Genomic DNA, 11380 nt, shown 5'->3' on the forward strand with positions numbered 1-11380 from the left:
GAAGGGGTAGAGCAGGTACTGAGCCACTGAAAAGGGTGGCTTATGGTCAGTACTACTGCAGTAATGGTGTCTGGCCTGGGTACTGATTAGGACTGAGGTCAGCACTACACAGCCCTAAGCAACTCCTCAAGTTTTCTCCCTCTACCTAGCAAGAGCTCACTGTTGAGCCTGTCCCTGGTATGCTGTTAGGTCACCCTCACTTGTGGGACTGAACACAAGTTATTCTCACAGTATCTTGTTGGTAAGTTGTGACCATCTGGGCACTGACAAAGAATAGTCTACAAACGGAAACCAAATGGTATCGTGTACTAATAGTTGGGAAGGGTGGGATGCTGAAAACAGGCGAGGAGTATGAACATAAAAATGCCTTCTCTGTTCAGTGCCTAAGAGAAGCTGTTTAGCCCAGAACTCATTCTGCCAACGCACAAAGTGATGGAGGTCAGCTAACACGCAAGAAATGAAAAGGATGGTGTGTTTCCAAGGACCAGAGTCATGTCAGTGCCTTGTGACCTCTGGCAAAGAGTCTGAGAACCCTAGCCTGAACCTCCTCTAGTGATTCGACAGCAAGGCGGGGGATGAGACAGTGAATGTTTCTAACGCAACAAGGACAGGTGACTCCCCTGTGCCAAGGGATAGAGCAAGAGGAAGGAGAGACCACAGGTGGCCTTGAGAGTCAGATGTGGTCCAAGCTGTGCCCTGGCAGGCTGCTTTGTTGCCCTGCCAACTGATACTCATTCCTGGGCCTTTGATGGGTCAGTGAGCATCTAACAAATTTTAGAACTGAAAAGATTACCAGCTTGGAGACCTGAACAAATCTATAATGAAATGAAGGACCCAAAGGCATTTAATTATTGAACACATACAATGAAGTATATTTAAAAAAAAAATGGTCAGACTGTCCTGTTAGTTATCATTTTAAAGGAATTTACAGGGCTGTTATAGATTATTCTTTTGGAATAATTCAGTTTGTAGCAAATGCCTAAACTGGTTTCTTCATTGCACAGTATATTCTCTTTAAATGGGTGCTTAAAACAATTACATACAGATTAAAAATCCGCATTTCTTTACTTAATTAAAACGTTAATACTCTTAGACAACACAGATCTGAAATGGCGAAACCAGCAATACCCCCTCCCACCTTACAACAAATTAAATTGAGACAAAATTACAAACACATTTCACTACATGATTATTATTAATAAAAATCAGTTTCTTTTTTTTTTCTGTTTTATAAAGTTGCCCGAAATGCAAGGGATGTGCATAGGTTTACAACTTAGTCATAATAGCAATTTATTCTTACTCCCCTGGGTGTGCCCCGTGAACGGAATGTACTTTGCTGTAATTACAGATTGTTTTGTCCAACACAGACACACCGACAGCATAAACGCTCGCGACTGTCCACATGCATTAAGAGTCAAGACCCAACTTCAAATCTCTAAAAGGTTTACAGGGTGCTTCAAAGAGACAGTATCACAGTATCTGGATGTTACATAAAGGACTTAAAAAAAAGAGAGAGAAAAAAGGCCTTTAAAAATTTATGACTGTTTTGTAGTCACTAGACTAATCATTTCAAATAAATAAAGGAAAGAAAGGTATTCCAATCCATAAAATCAGACTCTAAAAAGAATGTAGTGTTCCACCCCCAGTCAAGGTAACAGAATCATTGTTTATTATTATTAAAATAGATTATAGAAAGCAGCATCTATTTTGTGCAGTTTTTAGGGGCCTTGGAAATAAAAAGCTATGATTTCCAAAAATATAACATTCCAAAGGATTGAATAATACATACATTTAAAGATACATTTTATTAAAGTTTAGGAGAACTGATTAAAAAAGATACTGTCTCTTTAAATTAGTGTGTAATTGATTTTCTCCTCCTATCTATTCGGACATGACAATAATTATAAATGTAGGTCACACTACAACTAGGTAGTCTCTAGGGACCACGACCTGCTGACACAAGGCCGATAACAAAGAGGCTTTTTCCATGTAGGAGGTGGCTCCCAGTTTTATACTCAGATAGCCAAGGAGAAGCCTAATAAACCCAGGAGACTGGGACCCACTGTGGGGCTGTGCACACAAGCTCGACGGCTTCCTCCAGATGTCTGATTGTCTCATCAATTTCGTTGTTGATAATTGTGAGATCGAAGTAGTGCGCATAGGTTCTCTGCAAGACATCGGACTCCTTCTGCAGGCGCTGAAGAGATTCATCCTGCGTAGGGTGGTATGGGAAAGGGGGAAGGATAGGAGAAGGGAAAAGCAAATGTAAGGTGGAAGTCAGTCCGTGTCTTTCTCTTTCTACATTTCATCCCAGTGTTAGAACAAGTCAAAACTAAACAATAGTGGGATCTGAGGCCAAGATGGTTGTGTGACAGAGATGATGGTCCTGTCCTGTGATGGCAGGGTCACGGAGCTCCCACTGGCAACTGTGACTGGTTGATATGCAATAGGGGTCTCTGTGAAAAGTAGCCAAAACCAACATTCCAGCAAACACAGAGCCCCCACCAAGGCCTACCTGGGCCTATCCTCAGAGCCCCCTCTGGGAGACTATACAAGGCTTGGGTTTCTAGTGGCTACAGTTCCTTTATCCTTCCTTTGAAACAGGGAGAACCAGAGCTACATTCTTTTTGGTGGGAGTGCTAGTGTGGTTGAGTTGAACTCTTGAGTCTTCTTCCCTTGGACCTTAAAGCTCATTTGAGTCTCATGTGTTTGTGCTAGTAATAGTTCCCTCCATCTACTTAAAAGGTTTAGTGTGTTCCAGGAATGCAATGGCACATAAGAGCCCTCATTTGACAGCAGTCCATGTAAGAAGCAAAGCTTTCAGGATGCTATAAATAATGGTGGAATGAGGCCATTTCCCACATACATAGTAACCGGCAGCTGAAGAATGCCCCCAAGTTGGTCTGTACTGGAAATGGCCAGAAAAATGTCAGGGTTTGTGAATGTACTCATGTCTCTTAAGAAAACTGCTCCAAAGTCTTGAACTCTAAGTAGGCTTGCCTTGCTGAAGGATGACACCCCTGTACTTGGCTGGCCTCAGACTATCAAAACTTCCCCCAGGCTGAATCAGGAGGGAACCTGGAGTCTCAAGCTTATCCCATGAATACTGCTTTTCTTTTTGTGCCAGAGTCTCACTATGTCGCCCAGGCTAGCCTGGAATTTGGAATCCTGTTTTAGCTTCCCAAGTATTAGATGGGTATGGCCCATCACACCCACCTTGAATACTTTTTTAGTGTTGTAAAGAGTCACTAGAAAGAAGGTCTGTTTCTCTGTTTTTACAGGTTAAATTTCTTATGATGATTTCACAAAGGCCAAATTCAAATTTGAATTTTGTGAGTGAAATAAACTAAAAGTTTCCTACCCTACTTCCCAAACACTTGGGAAGAGACAGGGATAGTCTTTGGGTAGCCTAGGCTAGCCTTAGTCCATTTTATATATGTACACAGCCATAACTTTATGTTTATTAGATTACTACCCCTCTCTTTAACCAGGGCATAAAAACTTGTGCGTTCTGCTATTGTTGTGCCCCAGAGCTAAGCAGAGTGGCTCAATAAATGCTATTAAAAGAAAAAGTGTTTGTTTGGCTGATACTGGTCCCTTTAGGATTTTTAGAAAAAAAAAAAAACTGTCAAGAGACTGGGTGATTGGGAAATGGGGCTCAGGGTAACAGAGTCTGATCACCGGAGAATGCCAAAACTGTGATACCTTCAGGGACCAAGGAATTCTGGGTTCCCAGCTCTGGCTAAGGACACCTCTTCCTGTTCTCTGAGGGTACAGCTCTCTGGCAAGGGCATGAGCAGGAACTATTCCAGTCCTTTGCAGGGACAGACACAAGAACAGCCAGGAACTCAATGTTCCTTATCTGGGCACTCTGACCAATCAAAGTCTACTGGTTTACTCACCCTCTACAGAGAATTTCAAAGCAGGACACAGTATGCTTTAAATATCAGTGTTAACTATCCCAATGGTTGCAGGACCTCAGTCACTAGTCACCTTTTGAGACTAAATACACACATTATGCTTGTATCTGAAAAAGCATAATATTTTCACTGTGGCTCAGTTTCACAAGAAACAAAACTCCCTTTCAGCAAATGTGTTCATCAGAGCCAGGAGCACTTCCCACCAGTGCCTGGAGGCACATTTCTAAGAAGTCAGTCTCTGTGCCAGGGGGCTTCTCTGTGCTATGTGGTCTTGGGCCCAGGACCCTGCTAGCAGGTTCTGGTTTGTTCAGAAGGCTGGGTTGATGCAGACATTCAAGAAAATTTATGGCTAGACAGAGTTCTTTTTGCAGAAGAACAAAGCATCCTTGTGTCTGCATCCTCTAAGGTGAGGCTCTGTTGGCTTCTTTTGCAGCAGCTTGTTCCCTTGCCTGTGAACAGGCTTAGCTCAGTGAAAACAAAATGCCTTTATTCTAACAGCAAAAGCAAGGATTTATGGGAACCAAATGTCTACATTCTACATCTATTAAAAGACACAGACTGTATTTCATCACCTCCTAGCTGGTACTTACAGGCAATTTTCTGCACCATTTTGGCAGCTATGGAAAATTAGTAAAAAGGCAGGACAACAGGCAAAACAAAAACAAAAACAAAGCAAAGATGATAATTCAAGAAAAATACATAGTAACCAAGGAAAAACATTAACCACAATGAGGAGTTTCAAACACACATGGGAGAGTAGAATTTTACAAAAGAATATGTCTTTTGCCAATGAAATGACAAAAAAAAAAGAGATTGAAAATATGAGCACTAATGGTCAACCTAAATATTAAAGACATATCCAACTTCCAAGCCTCAATCTGACTGTACTATGTGAACGGGTCATTGATCACAGGACACAGTTGAAAGTCTGTTGGTTTCTAGAATCTGCAAAATCATGCTCTTCAGGATAAGTTTACCCAGGACTGTCTTCCTAGCTCAGGAAGTAGATGCGATCATACTGCCAGGATATGCTGCCACCCTTACCTTCCTAGGGAATAACCTTCTGTGTAGGCTTGGCAAGACCTGGGACCAGCTCTGGCAAGTGTTGACTTGAGTTGGCTTGAAAGCACCCAGGATTTATTCTTTTTGTGGTGCTGGGAATAGAACCTAGGACCGTGTACATATTAAGTGAGAAATGAGGCTCCCAGTCCAGGGCAGCTCATTTCTAGGTTTGGTAGTCTCCAGAGGTCTTCACACGCCAGGGAATCTGGGCTTATAGTCCCTCTTAGCTCCAGGAGTTGCCACTGTCTTAACACAATCCTGTTAGGGAGGTAGTAGACTAGCTGCCATGGAAGGCAGAGTCTGCTTGGAATACCTTAGTACTTGGCAACTAAGGGGTTTTCTCCTTGGAATTCCCAAGTAGATGTATTAAGGAAGACTACACTGTCCCACTCACTGGTCTAGTCCACACCATGTGTTCTGGAGCAGACCTCCTGCTGTGCTGAGGATGGGGCTGGAATTTATTTATTGTTCTGATCTCAGAAGAAACACCCTGAGATTATGTGGTCTAATTCCCAATACTGAATGAGGTCCTTGTACTCTGGGCATCAGAGTGCCCAGCAAAAGGACAAAGCAGAGCTTTGCTCAGGTGTCTTCAGTGCAAGACATTTACATTCCTTACCAGACTGTGCTTATCTGGAGAAGGGCAAGTTCACTCTTACCTCGTTTAAACCTGGAGTGATAGTTGGCGCCGCAATGAAGACAACAAAAGGAGCAAACTCTGCAGTCCTCAGGACCTTCAGTGCCTGTGCAGAAAAGGAAGACACTTAGAAGAAGAAATAACCAAGATAACATGCAGAGGAGCCTATAAAATATGACCCAACTGAAAATGTCAAGGCCTTGGCTTAAGTTTTTGGCAAGATAAAATTAAATGTACCAATTTTATATGTTGTATATTGCTTTCCTCCTAAAGGGTGGACAACAAAGCTCAGAAAATAAGAGCTGATAAATTGGACCTGTTTGTTATCTCACAGCTTATATGTGGGTTAATGTTTCTTTAAACCTGGTAATTTGATGGAGCCTGAATTTTAGTTGATGGGAAATACATTCTGGGGAGACTTGGATCTGTAGGCTGGCTTCACACTGATCAGGAACCCACTTTGTCACATATCAAACTGCCAGTTGCTGACCAAAGAGAGCAAAATCCTGGCCACTGTCACTGTGTGGGTTGTAGTCACATTTACACAGGCTTTCTGATGAAGGCCCCCCACCCCCAAGGGACTCAAGCGAGAAAGGGAGACCCTTGCTTAGGGCTGCAATCATTTAGTCCTGCCACTAAAGACACTGAGTGGTTGTGGTAAATATCATGACCCATGTGAAGACATGGCATTCAAGTGGGAAGCCCTCGGAGGTTCCTTCTAGTACCTTTCCAAAATGTGGGAAATCTGTGCAAGTCATTAGTTTGCTTAGATGTGTGCCTGAGTTGTGATGAGGTGGCATAGGAACCGACTCTGTGAGGGCTCACTGTTTCTATTCCTCCCCTGGGAAGTCATGATATTCTCAGAGGTTATAAATATCCATTCCAGGCCAAAGCTGACCACATCCACGTACGTAATCCACATATGACTGACCTGTGAGTGATTCATAGGCATCAGGAGGAAATAAATCCCTTGCTGCCCTCTGTTTAATTTTAGTTTTCTTTCCGCAGAAACAGCTATATACAAGCTGGCTTCAAATAGACCCTTCTGAATTGGCCTGGTGTTACTGCTTGCTGTTCTTTACATAAGAACCAAACATGTGTATTTTGTTACCTATATATTTTGCTTTGTTAATGATCTTTGCTTTTTGTTTTCTTTCCCGTTTCTCGTGTTCCATCCTTAGCCTGGTTTATAGAACTAGCCCTTAGACTGATTCCCTGCCTCTAGTTTTATGGGCTTTTAAATCCATATTCCAACCCACTGCTAGTTGATCTTTCTGAGATGCAAACTCTCTTTTCCTCTCCTAATCCTTCAGTGGTCCGCTTCTACATTCTACATTGCAGGGGAAACACATGTTCCTTGGCTGGGTCCCATGTTTAACTCCTGCCTAGCTCTGCTCCATTCCTGGGTAGAGTAGCCAGCCTTACTGAACAACCTTCAGTCCTAGAAAATGCCCAACTCTTTCTGGCTTTTTGGCCTTAATGCTTGGTGCTTTCTTCTACCTGCACTTCCCACTCTCCCTTCTTTCCCATTGCCTCTCTGTTTGGCTGAATAATCTGTTGGAGCCCAGTTTCTGAAAAGTTTTGTTTTGAACATGATCACATAAAGAGAAAAATGACTTCATACTTCTGATCCTCCCACCTCCATCTCCCCAGTGCTGTGATTACAGACATGTCCAGTTTTATGTAGTGGTAGGGATTGAATCTGGAGTTTCATGCATGCTAGGCATGCACTCTATTGACTGAGTTGGACCTTGAGCTCCTGATCCTCTTGTGCTGATGATAGCACACCTGGGAGTTTCTCTGCAAAGTTCCCTGTTGGGCTCTGAGGCCTTGCTGTAAGTTCCTGAAGTATCCATCAGTCACACTCGAAATAGTCTCTGGGGGTGGTCTGAGGGCAAAGGCTGTGTCTTGCTCAGTTGTTTCTCTTATACTCAATATGGTACACCATAAACTGCCTTTATGATTCAGTAAAAATATAAAAAGAGTAAATGAAATATGTACAACATTTATCCTGGCCTTTGAAGCAGGTCTAACCAGAGAGCTGCTGCTCTCTTGGCATCTCTGAGCACACAGAATTCTCAGATCCAATCTGATATTAAAGGTTCTCATTTTTGAGTATAAGTCTAACCTGTACTAGGATTCTAGTTTTAGATCTTTGTCACATACTGTCTTTGGGTGGATTAGGGGAACCTGGCTCACTGTCTTATCTACCCAAAGCTGTTTATTGGTCAAGCCCAGGCTCAGAGTCCCCTTCTAAGAATGCTTTCCAGGCCCGCCATGTTCACTTTTGATGGCACTAGCTGCCCATTTTTTTTGTTCATTTGTTGTGATTGAACACATGATTCAAGTAAGCCTAACATGGTCCTCACTTAGAAATGTCCACTTAGTCTCTATTATCTTGGGTCTTTGCTCTTTCCTTCCTATGCTCTAGCAGCAAAGGTATATGCCAAGTAAGGTATAAAGCTTTCTCATCATTTCCACTGGACTGTCTCTGCCTGTCTCTGTCTTTCTGTCTCTCTCTATCTCTCTTTGTCTGTGTCTCTCTCTGCTCTCTCTCTCTGTCTCTCTCTGTCTGTCTCTGTCTCTGTCTGTCTGTCTGTCTTTGGCTCTCTCTTAACTAAGATGTGGAAACATCCTATTGCTTTTTTCCCCAAGCTATCTTTGAATGGCCGCTGGAATGGCCTACAGCTTGTACTGAATGGAGCTCAGAGGACAATGACAATGACACCCACGTGGGAGATGGATTTCTTCTTAGTCATCCACCCTGCTACCCACCCATTCCCGTGGGTGCTTTTGATTTCTAGCCTGCCATCATGCTACTGTCCAAATAAACCATTCCTTGGAAAGCAGCAGTTTAGCTCCCAATGGACTAGCCACACCTGCACTGTGTGCTGTCCCGAGTCTACAGCAGACAAGGAGGACCACCCAACTCAACTCTGTAAAATCCCTAAGGAAGGCCATGTTCATCACATTGCCAGAGAGAACCAAATTTAATGTTCATCACAATAAGTACAGTAGTTCCTGTGGTTATCATGTTTGTTCCCCTGTTTTTTCACGTTCTTCTATTTCTATCCTGTACTATTGCATTTTCCAAAATTTCAACGTGCTTCAAATCCCAACTGCGATTTTCTTGTGTAGTCAGGCCTCAGTTTCAGTATCACTACACACCTCCTCATTTGTTTCTGACAATTCCTATTCTCATATCCTGTTCTACTTATGATTTTCAAGCAGGAGCCAGGTTAGGTCCAGGCTCTGCTTAGCTGATATTCAGAGTCACTTCGGAGATAGGGAATGGAACTGCTCATAGGATGCACCTCCCTCAGGCTGTTAACAACCGAGTTAAAGATGAACTCTAAACCTCGGATTTAAGGTGAGATACAAATTTGTTAATAGTGACAGGCAAATCTTTCTGTTATGTGAGGAGAGGGAGAAACAGAAGGAGGGAAGAAAGAAGAGGAGGGAATAGAGGGAGAGAGGGAAGGGAAAGAGGTGGGGAGTAGAGGGGAGAGGAGGGAGGGAGTCAGAGAGAGGAAGAAATTGTATAGAAAAATTATGGAAAACATACTGGATTCAAAGAATTACTATATTCATACTAGATTTAAAAAGTATCATTCATTTATGAAAGAGGTAATTTATGGAGATAAATTAATTTTTTTTGGTAGTTCCTTTACCTATGGGCAAGAATGAATCTCAGGTTATTGTTGCCAAGGAAAAATAACTCAAATGACCCAAGGACCTAAGTAAAATACAGGTCTCATTAGACTAAAGTAGTTTGCAAAGCTACAAAGTATACAGGAAAGCAGCCTAGTTGCTCTTGTACACAAACTGAGGGGCTTCAGCAAGAGCACATTAACTCCACTATGCTAACCAGAGGACAGAAAAGCCTCTGGCTCTAGTTTCTGTTTTGGTACTGAGGAGGGAATCTAGCATCCTTTTGCATGCTAAGCAGTACTCCTACCACTGAGCTAGGTCCCAAGCTCCTGACTATTTTTTTTAAGTTTAAGATTACTACTAAGTCTGAGATTTATCTCTGCATGACAACTTTTCTCCATTTGGGCAAAGGCAAAGCTACAAATAATCTGCTATTAACCATATTTAACCTAGAATCTGGATATACAATCTAGGCTGGCCTTGGATTTATGATCCTCTGCCTTATTTTCCTGAGCATGGGTATTAACAGGTATGTACAGCTATGCCTGGCAGCTAACATTGACTTTGTAATGCTTCTGATTGGTAAATCAGAATACAGTGCAAGTTAAAAACCATTATATTAAGTTCCTATTACATAATACAGTTATTCTATGGCTTCTGTTTTACTGATATAGATTAGTTCCTCGAGTTATGGTTTTATTTCCATGAAAAATGAGCTTTATAGAATTTTTTCAGGTTTCATTACCCTACAGACTTTCCTACATGTTAAAAGAAAAAAAGTATCAAAGTTTAAACTGTGGTATTATGCACAAGGTAGGAGATCTAGAGAATGTCCAGAGTTACCTCGCTTATGATGACATGAAAGGTTGGGATTTATCATAAAAAAGTAAATTAAAAAAACCCAAACAAACCACCCAACACAGTTCAAATCTCACTTTCTACCAGCTGGAAAATGTTGGTTGATCACAATTATATTAAGCCTCTTTTCTTCATCTACGGCAGTAGGTACTGATAGAGTTCCTTAAAGTTACCAGGGCTGGCAGTATAGGAATACAATCCCTTGCTAATATGAAAGCAGCCAGGTTACTGGTTTTTTTTTCCCTAGTTTAGGATTACTGCCAGGGTCCTCTAGGTTTGAAGATGGAGCATCACACCATCTTATTTAGTATTGGTACTTAAATTTAGCCTCAATTGTCTGAAATAAACTAAGGTGGCACAAAGCATTAGACATGTCTGAAGTGAGCTGAGCACCAGTGTTAGGTGGTAACCCAAAGGGCCACCTATGGGAGAAATGGTTTCAGCTGGAGCAGATGTTGAGCAGATTAAAACAAGAAAAGGCACAAGGCACTTTCCCTCCTTTGGATAGTTTCTGAGGTACATGCAGAAAGGAATTTCATCCTCACCAGCTTGTATTCTTTAGCACTTTTGGCTCTGGGCACATAGCCTAGCATGTTAATGCTCATTCAGTATAAGTGTGTTGACTCAGACTGTCAGAGATACAGCAGAGGCCTCAATCTAACCAGCTGGGGTGGGAAAGGGGCATGGAGGAAAATGTTCTAAGAACAAAGCCCTGCCTGAAAGTAAGTCACTCATGGCCACAGATGTCCTGAAAGCAGGATGAGGGTGTTCCCCAGCCCTGGAGAGAGAGGGCTGAGGGCAGGGAGCCCTGTTAGTATGGAGTCCTAAGTATCCCTGGTTCTACTACCACATTTAGCATCCAGCTAGAAGTCTAGACTGGGCAGGAGAGCCTGGGACCAGAGTGGTCAACCAGTCCATACAGGGGCCAGATGGCCCTGGGCCATCCTTGTCCCCAGAGCCACAGCCCCATAGTGGCTAGGGCAGAGGCCAGGATGAGAGGAGGGGAAACAGGAAGCAGGAGAGGAGTGCAGGTGTGCTCATCCAGCAGTCAGAGCAGCAGGGGCCAGTGTGCCCTGTAGGAGGAGGTGCAGGGCCAAATGCAATGGAGAAAGGATCTGCTGTGGACGTCCTGAGGAGGCTGAGAGATGGGTCTCCCGCTCAGCAGTGCAGAGCAGTGCATGGCTGTGCAAGGGCAAGGGGACAGGGAGAGCTGGGTGCTATGAGTGGAGCAGCAGCAGCAGCGGCGGTGGTG

At 43.0% G+C, this 11380-nt stretch overlaps 1 protein-coding gene across 1 annotated transcript in view; it reads right to left on the reverse strand.

The window, feature by feature from the left end:
• Nucleotides 1–145: 145 nt before the first annotated feature.
• Nucleotides 146–11380, reverse strand: part of Cask (calcium/calmodulin dependent serine protein kinase) — a 340530-nt gene continuing 329295 nt past the window's right edge. The window contains exons 25-26 of the mRNA XM_031372099.1: nucleotides 5642–5725; nucleotides 146–2212 (exon numbers count right to left, since the gene is read on the reverse strand). Coding sequence (XP_031227959.1) covers nucleotides 2036–2212; nucleotides 5642–5725 — 261 coding nt within the window. The 3' untranslated portion in view covers nucleotides 146–2035. The remainder of the gene's footprint in view (nucleotides 2213–5641; nucleotides 5726–11380) is intronic.

Source organism: Mastomys coucha, chromosome X (assembly GCF_008632895.1).
Source record: "Mastomys coucha isolate ucsf_1 chromosome X, UCSF_Mcou_1, whole genome shotgun sequence".
NCBI classification, from domain to species: domain Eukaryota; kingdom Metazoa; phylum Chordata; class Mammalia; order Rodentia; family Muridae; genus Mastomys; species Mastomys coucha.